Source organism: Salvelinus namaycush, chromosome 32 (assembly GCF_016432855.1).
Source record: "Salvelinus namaycush isolate Seneca chromosome 32, SaNama_1.0, whole genome shotgun sequence".
NCBI classification, from domain to species: Eukaryota; Metazoa; Chordata; class Actinopteri; order Salmoniformes; family Salmonidae; genus Salvelinus; species Salvelinus namaycush.
The window spans coordinates 21,099,639-21,113,592 of record NC_052338.1 but is presented as its reverse complement, the minus strand read 5'-3'; the positions used below and the strand labels follow the sequence as shown (position 1 = coordinate 21,113,592).

The 13,954-nt window shown below is 42.9% G+C and overlaps 2 protein-coding genes across 4 annotated transcripts; both read left to right on the top strand.

The window, feature by feature from the left end:
* The first annotated feature begins 2,376 nt into the window (after positions 1-2,376).
* On the top strand, positions 2,377-5,757 carry LOC120027156 (fatty acid-binding protein, liver-like). The gene is made up of 4 exons (XM_038972026.1): positions 2,377-2,554; positions 2,669-2,841; positions 4,980-5,069; positions 5,283-5,757. The coding sequence occupies exons 1-4, from the start codon at positions 2,488-2,490 to the stop codon at positions 5,331-5,333; spliced, it is 381 nt and encodes a 126-aa protein (XP_038827954.1). The 5' UTR covers positions 2,377-2,487; the 3' UTR covers positions 5,334-5,757.
* Positions 5,758-8,086: 2,329 nt separating this feature from the next.
* Positions 8,087-13,104, top strand: LOC120027225 (serine/arginine-rich splicing factor 10-like). 3 transcript variants are annotated; one of them, XM_038972120.1, is made up of 6 exons: positions 8,087-8,253; positions 8,938-9,042; positions 10,000-10,103; positions 10,337-10,514; positions 10,620-10,676; positions 12,455-13,104. In XM_038972120.1, exons 1-6 carry the CDS (start codon positions 8,189-8,191, stop codon positions 12,759-12,761), a joined length of 816 nt encoding a protein of 271 aa, XP_038828048.1. In that variant the 5' UTR covers positions 8,087-8,188; the 3' UTR covers positions 12,762-13,104. The 3 variants fall into 3 exon arrangements, with proteins under 3 accessions (XP_038828048.1, XP_038828050.1, XP_038828049.1); XM_038972121.1 differs by having other exon boundaries at positions 8,234-8,253; positions 8,938-9,061; positions 9,259-10,514; positions 12,455-13,103; XM_038972122.1 differs by lacking the exon at positions 8,938-9,042 and having other exon boundaries at positions 8,150-8,253; positions 9,259-10,514; positions 12,455-13,103.
* The last annotated feature ends 850 nt before the right edge of the window (positions 13,105-13,954 follow it).

Genomic DNA, 13,954 nt, shown 5'->3' with positions numbered 1-13,954 from the left:
GACAATAAATTTCACATGCTGTTGTGCAAATGGAATAGACAAAAGGTGGAAATTATAGGCAATTAGCAAGACACCCCCAAAAAAGGAGTGATTCTGCAGGTGGTGACCACAGACCACTTCTCAGTTCCTATGCTTCCTGGCTGATGTTTTGGTCACTTTTGAATGCTGGCGGTGCTCTCACTCTAGTGGTAGCATGAGACGGAGTCTACAACCCACACAAGTGGCTCAGGTAGTGCAGTTCATCCAGGATGGCACATCAATGCGAGCTGTGGCAAAAAGGTTTGCTGTGTCTGTCAGCGTAGTGTCCAGAGCATGGATGCGCTACCAGGAGACAGGCCAGTACATCAGGAGACGTGGAGGAGGCCGTAGGAGGGCAACAACCCAGCAGCAGGACCGCTACCTCCGCCTTTGTGCAAGGAGGTGCACTGCCAGAGCCCTGTAAAATGACCTCCAGCAGGCCACAAATGTGCATGTGTCAGCATATGGTCTCACAAGGGGTCTGAGGATCTCATCTCGGTACCTAATGGCAGTCAGGTTACCTCTGGCGAGCACATGGAGGGCTGTGCGGCCCCACAAAGAAATGCCACCCCACACCATGACTGACCCATCGCCAAACCGGTCATGCTGGAGGATGTTGCAGGCAGCAGAACGTTCTCCACGGCGTCTCCAGACTCTGTCACGTCTGTCACATGTGCTCATGTGCTCAGTGTGAACCTGCTTTCATCTGTGAAGAGCACAGGGCGCCAGTGGCGAATTTGCCAATCTTGGTGTTCTCTGGCAAATGCCAAACGTCCTGCACGGTGTTGGGCTGTAAGCACAACCCCCACCTGTGGACGTCGGGCCCTCATACCACCCTCATGGAGTCTGTTTCTGACCGTTTGAGCAGACACATGCACATTTGTGGCCTGCTGGAGGTCATTTTGCAGGGCGCTGGCAGTGCACCTCCTTGCACAAAGGCGGAGGTAGCGGTCCTGCTGCTGGGTTGTTGCCCTCCTACGGCCTCCTCCACGTCTCCTGATGTACTGGCCTGTCTCCTGGTAGCGCATCCATGCTCTGGACACTACGCTGACAGACACAGCAAACCTTTTTGCCACAGCTCGCATTGATGTGCCATCCTGGATGAACTGCACTACCTGAGCCACTTGTGTGGGTTGTAGACTCCGTCTCATGCTACCACTAGAGTGAGAGCACCGCCAGCATTCAAAAGTGACCAAGTGTGGTCACCACCTGCAGAACCACTCCTTTATTGGGGGTGTCTTGCTAATTGCCTATAATTTCCATCTGTTGTCTATTCCATTTGCAAAACAGCATGTGAAATTTATTGTCAATCAGTGTTGCTTCCTAAGTGGACAGTTTGATTTCACAGAAGTGTGATTGACTTGGAGTTACATTGTGTTGTTTAAGTGTTCCCTTTATTTTTTTGAGCAGTGTATATCTACTTCTTTGCCTCTGTGAGGGAAATTCCCATATCACAGGGAATGAGCTGAACATCAGCTGTCTGAGTGTCAATATTTATTTGTGATACATCCATTGTGCATTAAATCTGTCTGCTATGATAAAAAATATTGTTTTTTCAGTGTAGGATTTTCTGTCCATGCCAGTTATTTTTATTATCAGATAATTTCACTAATTGTAAGTCACTCTGGATAAGAGTGACTGGTAAAGGACTAAAATATAAATGTAAATATTTCTGATGGATTTCAGCACTTCTCTGACTCACGATGCAAAACACTCCTCATCGATCAATTTTTATCCTGATCACGATCCATGGCTTGAAAATTGATTTATAGAAAGCTGCAGTCCCAGGAGAAAGAGGGAAATTGTTCATTAGGTCCAAAAAGTGAAGAGAGCTTAGTGAAAATGATTACATGCTCACAACTACCACCTCCGTCTTACTTTCTCTACATGTGCAGTATAAATTAGCTTACCCTACATTACTTAAAATGATTTGGAAAAAGTCATATTTGATTTCTTCCCTGATGGCTCAGTTGATTACAAATCTGAGACTCATAATTAATAGTAATTTATTAATTTCTGTAATATTAAGATAGGCTACTGATTTTTAAATAGTATGTTCTATGCTTTATTTGATAGATGGGAAACGGGGAGATATATTAAAGGAAGACAAAATGTGTAGAATTGAACTCTGATGTCATTGCATATCTGCAAATAGCCATGAATGTTTCCACTCAACTACAGGGGCTGTGTATTTTTAGTAGGACTTTGGATGTTGCATTAAGTAAATATTGCCTGATGAACACAGGGCAATGAGCGCATGGCCCTCCCACAGGTCACTGTGGCATGAGGAAATACCTGAATAACAGGGAGGCAAAATCCCTAACATGGCAACGACCAGTGTGTGTGGGGGGGAAGAGGGAGGAGAGAGTGCTTTCTTAATAAAGACACTTGTCACAACCATTGGACTTACCATCCATTTGCCTTTAGTTTGAACAACTGCCTGCTGCTAATCCCAATACTGAGCTGGACATGGCATTCAATGGAAAATGGAAAATCCACAGTCAGGAGAACCATGAAGAGTTTCTTAAAGCAATGGGTGAGAACTCACATACATTTCTTACAACAATCTCAGAGTGTGTTCAATGGCAGTATTGTGTTCTAGAACATTGTCAATAATGGTTATGTTTTATGTCGCAATTATGTTCTTCAGCTGTCCCTGAGATGTTGATCAAAATGATCAAGGGTGTCAAGCCAACGACAATAATTGAGCAGAAAGGTGACGACTTCACCATCAGAGTTGAGACTCCCCTCCGTACTGTCACCAACTCATTCACTATAGGGAAGGAGGCAGAAATCACTGCCATGGATGGGAGAAAGTTTAAGGTAATTTATCAATCATGAAATTGTATGTGACGTGCATGGACCTATGGCCATGAGAGTGTGAAGAGCATCACAAAGCTTTGTTTATTTGCATGGTGCTGTGTGTCCATCTCCTTTGCTCTAGTTTGATATACACTACCGTTCAAAACTTTGGGGACACTTAGAAATGTCCTTGTTTTTTAAAGAAAAGCAACCATCACTCCTGTGTTCCAATGGCACATTGTGTTTGCTAATCCAAGTTTATCATTTTAAAAGGCTAATTGATCATTAGAAACAAAACTGTTGTGCTGATTAAAGAAGCAATAAAACTGGCCTTTAGACTAGTTGAGTATCTGGAGCATCAGCATTTGTGGGTTCGATTACAGGCTCAAAATGGCCAGAAACAAATAACTTTCTTCTGAAACTCGTCAGTCTATTCTTGTTCTGAGAAATTAAGGCTTTTCCATGTGAGAAATTGCCAAGAAACTGAAGATCTCGTACAGCGCTGTGTACTACACTGCAAACTGTCTCTAAACAGAATAGAAAGAGGAGTGGGAGGCCCCGGTGCACATGTAACGGATGTGAAATGGCTAGCTAGTTAGCGGGTACGCGCTACTAGCGTTTCAATCAGTTACGTCACTTGCTCTGAAACCTAGAAGTAGTGTTGCACCTTGCTCTGCAAGGGCCGTGGCCTTTGTGGAGCGATGGGTAACGAAGCTTCGTGGGCGACTGTTGTTGATGTGTGCAGAAGGTCCCTGGTTCGCGCCCGTGTCGGGGCGAGGGGACGGTTTAAAGTTATACTGTTACATTGATGCTGTTGACCCGGATCACTGGTTGCTGCGGAAAAGGAGGAGGTTGAAAGGGGGGTGAGTGTAACGGATGTGAAATGGCTAGCTAGTTAGCGGGTACGCGCTACTAGCGTTTCAATCAGTTACGTCACTTGCTCTGAAACCTAGAAGTAGTGTTGCACCTTGCTCTGCAAGGGCCGTGGCCTTTGTGGAGCGATGGGTAACGATGCTTCGTGGGTGTCAGTTGTTGATGTGTGCAGAGGGTCCCTGGTTCGCGCCCGGGTCGTGGCGAGGGGACGGTTTAAAGTTATACTGTTACACACAACTGAGCAAGAGGACAAGTACATTAGAGTGTCTAGTTTGAGAAACAGACGGCTCACAAGTCTTCAACTGGAAGCTTTATTAAATAGTACCCTCAAAACACCAGTCTCAACATCAACAGTGAAGAGGCGACTCTGGGATGCTGGCCTAAGCAGAGTTGCAAAGAACAAGCCATATCTCACACTGGCCAATAAAAATAAAAGATTAAGATGGGCCAAAGAACATAGACACTGGACAGAGGAAGATTGGGAAAAAGTGTTATTGACAGACGAATCTAAGTTTGAGGTGTTTGGATCACAAAGAAGAATATTCGTGAGATGCAGAAAAAATTCAAAGATGCAGGAGGAGTGCTTGACGCCATCTGTCAAGCATGGTGGAGGCAATGTGATGGTCTGGGGGTTCTTGGGTGGTGGGAAGGTGGGAGATTTGTACAGGGTAAAAGGGATCTTGAAGAAGGAAGGCTATCCCTCCATTTTACAACGCCGTGCCATATCCTGTGGACGGCGCTTAATTGGAGCCAATTTCCTCCTACAACAGGACAATGACCCAAAGCACACCTCCAAACTATGCAAGAACTATTTAGGGAAGAAGCAGTCAGCTCATATTCTGTCTATAATGGAGTGGCCAGCACAGTCACCGGATCTCAACCCTATTGAGCTGTTGTAGGAGCAGCTTGACCGTATGCTATGTAAGAAGTGCCCATCAAGCCAATCCAATTTGTGAGAGGTGCTTCAGGAAGCATGGGTTGAAATCTCTTCAGATTGACAACTAGAATGCCAAAGGTCTGCAAGGCTATAATTGCTGCAAATGGAGGATTCTTTGACGAAAGCAAAGTTTGAAGGACACAATTATTATTTCAATTAAAAATCATTATTTATAACCTTGTCAACGTCTTGACTATATTTCCTATTCATTTTGCAACTCATTTCATGTATGTTTTCATGGAAAACAAGGACATTTCTAAGTGACCCCAAACTTTTGAACGGTAGTGTAGACATAGGTGCAGCTGCAGCAGGGTGTATGAGTGTTTTGTGTTTACTCTCTGACCCATAGTGTACTGCCAGACTGGAGGATGGGAAGCTCATCTGCGATACAGAGAAGTTCTCCCACATCCGGGAAATCCAAGGGGAGAACATGGTTGAGGTAAAGGGCATCCCTCCACTTTTATATTTTAATGTTGTAAAATACACTTAATTGGATGCACTTTGTCCTAATGTCCTAGCAGTTGGTCTCCAATTACAGTAGCACTGCCCCTCAACAAAAAAAATAACAATGAATTGCCAGCCTGATTCAATCTGTGGTTGTTCATTCATGTTGTTCTGTGTTAGTGACTGTCCTCTTTCCCATTTTTTTCAGACTATCACTGCGGCCTCTACAACCCTCACCAGGATAAGCAAGAGAGTCTGATCTCTAAAGCCACAGAGACAAGGATTACATTTTCAATTAATTAATTTAAATGACCTTTTATCTCAGGTAATATAATAGCTATAAAATATTACATTAAAATGACAAATGACTCAACATTGCATCTGCTCATTTTATGTCTAATTTGGACACATGCATTTTAAAAGCCCCAAAGCAAATGTACTTCCCTAACAAAACCAATACAAAACGGATAGCTTTTCCTGACACCTTGTGGTTATTGAATAATCTGCAATCATTGTAGTACTCAGCAACAAATGTAAACTTGTGGGATCATATTTTCACTTCATCATTAACTAGCAAAGGTAGACAACAATGACCAGCTCATAATCTCTTGTGTTTATTTCATATTTTATCTGGATTTTATCATTTAAAAAAAAAGAAGAAATAAAATAAAATTCCTCAACAATTTCAATGAATGCCAATGGGGGGAAAGCAAAAACTCATGGTCACATCGTCATCTTCATCCTGTAAAGCAAGAACACAGACAAGAACAATTTAGAGGAGAGGCATTTTACATTATACCAATCAACATTTGTGACTGAATTCACACTGACTGTGTGTAAGTCCCAAATGGCACCCTATTCCCTATGTAGTGCACTGCTTTTGACCAGTGCCCACTGTGGATTTTCCATTGAATGCCATGTCTAGTTCAGTCAGTGGCGACCCACCTGTTTAGCTGTTTTGCATGTTATTTTGGCTTTAATACGTGTCACCTATCAGTTTGCAAACATTGTAAAATAAAATGTTGAGTTAATAAAGTCACATACAAGGCAGCTCCAAAATTCAGGTGTTTCAGCCTAGCTCAGTGCTTTCTGTGGTGGAGGGGAAGCCAGCGGAAAATACAGAGTGCAGGCTTTGGTAATCTTCTCTAGTTGCGCCGTGATTGGCTCAGTGTTCTGTCACTCATGGGAACACTACGTCGCCGCAAAATCTACAGGGCGAGCTAGAAAGTTCAAGCCCCCTTGGGTGCTGCCATACATTTACATTAGAAGTGCCCATCCAAGAAGTCAAGGTCATTCGCCACAGATAAGATCATGTCAAATCACGTTATATCTATCGTAGCTTTTTTTGGACAGATCATGTCAACATCATAATTTCAAAATCTTAGCTATCTACCTAGACAAGCAGTTATCATCATGAATCACATTGACAATCTACTGGCAAATCCTTGTCATATGAAAATAAATTATAGATAAAATGTATCGGTGCTCATCGGCCATTGGACATAAACATTACACAACAAGTTGGAAATCAACAATGATTGGTTTGTAAGGAATCAGTGGCCAACTGATTGGGCTTTGGTCACCATATACTACCCACCACTGCGACCTGTATGCTCTCGTTGGCTGGCCCTCGCTTCATATTCGTCTCCAAACCCACTGGCTCCAGGTCATCTATAAGTCTTTGCTCGGTAAAGCCCCACCTTATCTCAGCTCACTGGTCACCATAGCAGCACCCACCCGTAGCACATGCTCCAGCAGGTATATTTCACTGGTCACCCCCAAAGCCATTTTCTCCTTTGGCTGCCTTTCCTTCCAGTTCTCTGCTGCCAATGACTGGAACGAATTGCAAAAATCACTTAAGCTGGAGACCCATATCTCCCTCACTAACTTTAAGCACCAGCTGTCAGAGCAGCTCACAGATCACTTCACCTGTACATAGCCCATCTGTAAATAGCCCATCCAACTACCTCATCCCCATACTGTTATTTATTGTTTTGCTCCTTTGCACCCCAGTATCTCTACTTGCACATTCATCTTCTGTACATCTATCACTCCAGTGTATAATTGCTAAATTGTAATTATTTCGCCACTATGGCCTATTTATTGCCTTACCTCCCTTATCTTACCTCATTTGCACACACTGTATATAGACTTTTGTTTCTCAATTGTGTTATTGACTGTATGTTTGTTTATTCCATGTGTAACTCTGTGTTGTTGTTTGTGTCGCACTGCTTTGCTTTATCTTCGCCAGGTCGCAGTTGTAAATGAAAACTCAACTAGCCTACCTGGTTAAATAAAGGTGAAATAAAAAAACTGCAAGCGTTGCAAAGCAATCACTATTTTTCTTCCCCTGCCTGTTATTCGGTGGAGAGGGTGTGTAGTCCAAGTCTGGGTCTAAGGGCCATGCTTAAAAGGATAAGCATGCACACACAACACCATGGGCCAGAGAAGGTTGAATACATTGGGCATGTTGTCAATCCAGCATGACCTCTGCCCCGTTCAAAACAACTGGGAACTCCAACTCGGAAAATAGGTTTTGAACTGTCATCCAACTCGGAATTCCAAGTCGGGAACTCGGGCGTCTTTCTAGAGCTCCGACCTGAAGCTCACTGACGTCATGATTCAAGGTTTTTGTGTTCCCAGTTGTCTTGAAAGCACCATCAATCCAGAGAATGCCAGACTTTGATGACTAAATGTCATGACAAAATAATGCACTAAATGGATAAAAAAGTAACAATGGTCAAATGCAACCAGTTAATGATTCTAGATGTTCTGATAATTTTCAAAGGCTATGTCCAAACTACATGGAGTTTACATCATAATGATAGGTAGCCTATGTAATAGTCGGATTGGTAACAAAACCACCAATTTGTGTTTTGCCTGAGAGTTCCGTTCTTTATACGTCATGCTTCCTCTGCTGGGTGTGATAACGCACCATAACAGTAGATGGCGCTAAATTTATTTTCGTGCTTTCACGAATCCGCGAAGTAAAGTATGCGCCTGCGCATTTGGTTTTCCACATAGCTGCACAACTAGGAATACTTTTCTGTTAAACCCAAAACAGAGAGCGAAAATATTTGATGTAAAGCTGTATTCTTGCTTTATATTTTTAGCATGGCCAGATATTTGAGACCTCCAAATACATCTCTTTTCATTAGAAACATTTCCGATGAATCCAGGTGAGTCCATATTTGAACATATTTCCCCCCAGTTCCTTGCGGTCAAATAAGGTCAGAATTCTACACCCCAAGCTAACGTTAACTAACGTCATTAGGCCAATGCTAGTCTGCTAGCCACGCGCTTCTGCCTGATCAAAGACGATTGTGGCTTGGCCCTACAGTTGTGCAAGGTAGACCCACAGATGGCTAAACTCAAGTCATAAACCAAGAAAAAATTACTAACCATCAACATTTGGACAAACTTCTGTTTCAATCGTCCTAACAAGCTAGCTAACGTTAGCTATAGCTCCTGTTCCACACTTACGTTTAAAAACAGTTGTGAATGTTACCCTACTACATAGTTTAACAAAATTATAATATAACGTTAAATGGCAAAAAAAAATATGACTAGTAAAGGGAGATGTTAGTTGGCCTATCCGTAAGGTATTTTGTTTGCAAAGAGAACACTACATAGGCCTACACACGGGCGATTGTTCTATTAACGTTATCCATTCATGGATGTAAGGTACATTTCAGAGTGTGTAAGTTATGCATAGACTTAAAGTTTAAATTGTGTCAGTTTTCATGCAAAGAAGTGGCATCATATTGCCCAACAGAAGCCACCGGTCTGTCAGTGGTTCGTTTGGTGGTACTACTTTTCCTCCTGGTCATTGAAGTGACATTTCTATCCTCTACGGTATTCAGGCCTGAGGATTTGCGCCGTGAGTTTGGTCGTTATGGGCCAGTAGTAGACGTCTACATTCCACTTGACTTCTATTCACGCCGACCAAGAGGATTTGCATATATTCAATATCCTTTCCCTTCTAAAGTGAGAATTATGAAATCTGTCTTTTCTCTTTTATAATTTGTTTATTTTGAATGTTGTAAGATGATAACATGTTTTCTCTCAGAAAATGTCTTAAGCAGTAAGGCTTGGTTGTGTGATTGATTGCTGTGACTTTGCATTCTGTATGTACACAATGAAGTACTTTTTAATATCTAACTTACATTTCTCTGTTGCCCCAGAAAATGTAAAGGCATCCAGTTGTTGTGGAGCCTGGAGAAAGAGTAAGAATGTCCGGTGTAGAGTAGATCTAAAGACAAGCAGCAAAAGACCGCCAGGATGCAAGAAAGAGAGAGAGGGAAAGGTTGAAAGAGAATTTAAAGCTTGAAGAGACAAAGAGGAAAAAGAGGGGACGGAGTCGAGGCTTGGATATGTCGTCAAAAGAAAGAGGAAAAGGGAAGAGATTAAAGGGCAAAGACGAGCAGGAAACCCAAGTTCTTCTGGGAGGCGATTAAAGAGCTTAAAGATCAAGATGAAAGTCAAAGTCAAGTATGTTTAAGGTAACAAACCTGAATTATTTTGTATCCTCACAAATATAATGAATCAACAAATATTACATGAAAATCTATCAATAAATAGCCAATGTGAAAATTTGATTCTTAATTCAACTAAGAAATTGTTACTCTTATCAATATATTTTGCATTTGATAATATAATTTGAAACTGAAGCGGTATTGATTCCTCAGTGCAAGCCATCAAATAAGAGACATATTATTGAAACATGTTTGCCTCATCTTCAATCTTGAGAAGAACCCAACATTCTCATAACAAATGTGTTCCAGAACCTAAGCTTTGCTTTATGCTGTCAGCCAATATGGCTTCCATTTCGATTAAGTGGCAGAAGATACATTGTATTACAACAGTATTGCTGAAAAGAATGTAGTCACATAAGACCACAGGTAAGAACCTTAACAGCTCAGCAAGTTTGAAGATGTGCGCGACGCTGAAGATGCTCTGCACAACCTGGACAGGAAGTGGGTGTGTGGCCGACAGATTGAAATCCAATTTGCGCAGGGAGACCGAAAGAGTAAGGCAGTTTCACAAATGTCCTGTGTTTCATGAAGTAACACTGTACAGTATCAAGCAGAATGTCTTGTTCGCGATATACTGATGTTACTTTCAGCTGTAATTTCAAATACATGTTTTCTATCAACACGTGGTACAACTGCAATACCTTTCAAGGAAAGCTAAACCACTGTGTACTGTATGTTTGCTTGGTGGGTTTCTCTCTTCTCCCAAACCCCCTTTTTTCCATCACAGCACCCAATCAGATGAAAGGAAAGGAGGGGGGATCTTCGCGCAGCTCTTCGCGGCATGATGATCAGGATTATGATCGGGACAGCCGTCGTAGGCGCTCTCGCAGCCGTAGCTACCAAAGACGGAGGTCACGCAGCCCATCCTACGATCGCCGGCCCAGACGCTCTGAGAGTCCCAGAGAGTAAGGGCCTTGTTCTCCAGCTAGCATGCTTCAAATAAGATTGCAAAGCTTATACAAAATGTCACAGTCTATTGATTACATTCTGATTGACGTTTTGTTACCCAGCTCCCGTGGAAGGATGTACGGCGGTAGAGGAAGAAGCAGGAGTCCGGAAAACGACAGGTTGGTCCTTGATACTCTGGGATTATGGCAATGAAGCCATTTATCTACTTCCCCAGAGTCAGATGAACTCAAAGATACAATTTTTATATCTCTGCGTCCAGTAGGAAGGAAGTAAGAGGAAGTGTTAGCGCAACGACTGGAAGTCTACAGGAACAGTTAGCATGCTAGCTGTTCCCGTAGACTTCGTCAATTACACTAATGCTAGTTAGCAACTTCCTTCAAACTGCATGCAGAGACATACAAATGGTATCCACAAGTTTATCTGAATCTGGGGAAGTAGATAAAGGGCTTCATTGCCAAAATCCTTAAGTATCCCTTTAACAGCTGAACCCCTGACAATGAAACACATTCTGGGCACTTTCTATAAACTTACTAATCATTAGATGGTTGTAATCTTCTGTTACTTTTGCTGTCCTCCATCAGTGGAAGGGATTATACACTGGACAAAAATTTTAACGCAACATGTGAAGTGTTGGTCCCGTGTTTCATGAGCTGAAATAAAAGATCCCAGAGGTTTTCCATATGCACAAATTTGTTTACATCCTTGTTAGTGAGAATTTGTCAATTGCCAAGATAATCCATCCACTTGACAGGTGTGGCATATCAAGAAACTGATTAAACAGCATGATCATTGCACAGGTGCACCTTATGCTGGAGACAATAAAAGGCCACTCTAAAATGTGCAGTTTTGTCACACAGCACAATGCAACAGATGTCTCAAGTTTTGAGGGAGCGTGCAATTGGCATGCTGACTGCAGGAATGTCCACCAGAGCTGAATCTTAATTTCTCTACCATAAGCTGCCTCAATGTCGTTTTAGAGAATTGGCAGTAGTTTCAACCGGCCTCACAACCTCAGGCCATGTGTAACCACGCCAGCACAGGACCTTCACATCCGGCTTCTTCACCTGCGGGATCGTCTGAGACCAGCCACCTAGAGCTGATGAAACTAGGTTTGCACAACCCAAGAATTTCTTTACAAACTGTCAGAAACCGTCTCAGGGAAGCTCATCTGCTTGCTCGTCGTCCTCACCAGGGTCTTGGCCTGACTGCAGTTTGGCGTCGTAACAGACTTCGGTGGGCAAATTCTCAACTTCAATAGTCACTGGGACGCTGGTGAAGTGTGCTGTTCACTGATGAACCCCAGTTTCAACTGTACCGGGCAGATGGCAGACAGCGTGTATGGTGTCGTGTATGGCGTTGTGTGGGCGTGCGGTTTGCCGATGTCAATGTTGTGAACGGAGTGAGGTTATGGCATGGACAGGCATATGCTAAGGACAATGAACACAATTGCATTTTATCAATGTCATTTTCATTTTACATAGATACTGTGACTAGATCCTGAGGCCCATTGTTATACCGTTCATCTGCTGCCATCACCTCGTAATGCACAACCCCATGTCGCAAGGATCTGTATACAATTCCTGAATGTCCCAGTTCTTACATGGCCTGCCTATGTCACCCTTTGAGCATGTTTGGGATGCTCTGGATCATCTTGTATGAACGGGTGTAGAACTTTTAAAAATGAATTTAAGCAAAATTCCCTGGCTTAACTTCCCATGGAAAATGTATGTAAATTTACCAGAAAGTTTGACCCTTTGCAACCCTAGTGACCAACAGAATAATATCTGTATTCCCAGTCATGTGAAGTCCATAGATTAGGGCCTAATGAATTAATTTCAATTGTCTGATTTCCTTATATGAACTGTAACTCAATAAAATCTTAGTTGTCTTATATTTTTGTTCAGTGTAATAATCCAATGGTTTGTTCTTCATACAGGCACCGACCCCACCCACGTGACCACCGACGACCCCCCCCTGGGCATTCCCCTCACAGCCAATCCCGCTCCCCTTCTCACTCCAGATCCAGGCCCAGGGCCCAGAGGGAGTCCAGAGGAAAGTCTCGTTCCCGCTCTAAGTCCCTGAGCCCACGAGATGGCGACATCCACCCAGCACCCGGAGGCTATGAGCCGCAGGACGATGCATCGCCTCGTATGCACTCCCCGTCCCGCTCGCATTCTCGCTCCCTCTCACGGTCCCGTTCTCGCTCCAGGTCCTGGACAGGACGCAAGTCAGGGGGACACTAAAACATGTTTGTTGGATCCTTTTGATTGTAGTTGTCCAAAATGGCTTGCTGGATAATTGAATGTTCATGGAACGGTTGTTGGTTGGTTTGTGAAAATGATCTTCCTTTGTAGTTTTTTGCTTCTTTTTTTCACGTTTTTTTTTAATGGATGACAAAAGAGAAACACAATATCCTGTTTAAATCAGTCCCAGAAATGTCACCTTTTTTATATTTACACACCCTCCGTTTCTAGTCATTATATCCAATACACTGAGTGTACGAAACATTAGGAATAGCTTCCTAATATTTAATTACACCCCCCCCCCCCCCTTTTGCCCTCAGAACAGCCTCAATTCATTGGGGCATGGACTTTACAAAGTGTTGCTAGCCCATGTTGACTCCAACGCTTCCCACAGTTGTCAAGTTGTCTGGATGTCCTTTGAATGGTGGACCATTCTTGATACAAACAGGAAACGGTTGTGTGAAAAACCCAGCAACATTTCAGTTCTTGATACATTCAAACCGGTGCGTCTGGCACCTACTACCATACCCCGTTTAAAGGCACTTAAATCTTCATCCCTTGAATGGCACACATACTCAATCCATGTCTCAATTATCTTGAGGCTTAAAAATCCTTCTTTAACCCGTCTCCCCCCCTTCATCTACACTGATTGAAGTGGATTTAACAAGTGACATCAATAAGGGATCATAGCTTTCACCTGGTCAGTCTCGTGGAAAGAGCAGGTGTTCCTAATGTTTTGTGCACTCAGTGTATAAGCGTTATGCCTTTCAGAAGACAGGGCTAGAAGTACTGTATAGGCCAAGATCAAGTACCGTGATTCAATCCAATCATTGTTTACCGTGAATGAGGGAACATTGCCTTGAAAAGCAGTAATCGGATTGAATCCCTGCCCTTGTCGCTAAAATCCTTACCTTCACCTTCCTGTCAAGTACATTAGGCCCCAGCTTTCAGTTGGTATGCTTGAAGTGTAAGTTACCTGGGGTGTAATCATTAGTTCAAAAAGTTTACTCAAACGGAAAACGTTTTGCAACGAATACTTTAATTTGGTTCTGTTTGTTTCCTAGTGAAACATACCCCTGGCCTGTGAAAGAGCCACTACGGTAGCACCGTTTATTTTCTACCAACATTTGTTTACGATTTGTTCAGCGATAGACAGGCCCATGTAACATTGACTTGTCCTATTTGATTTGATC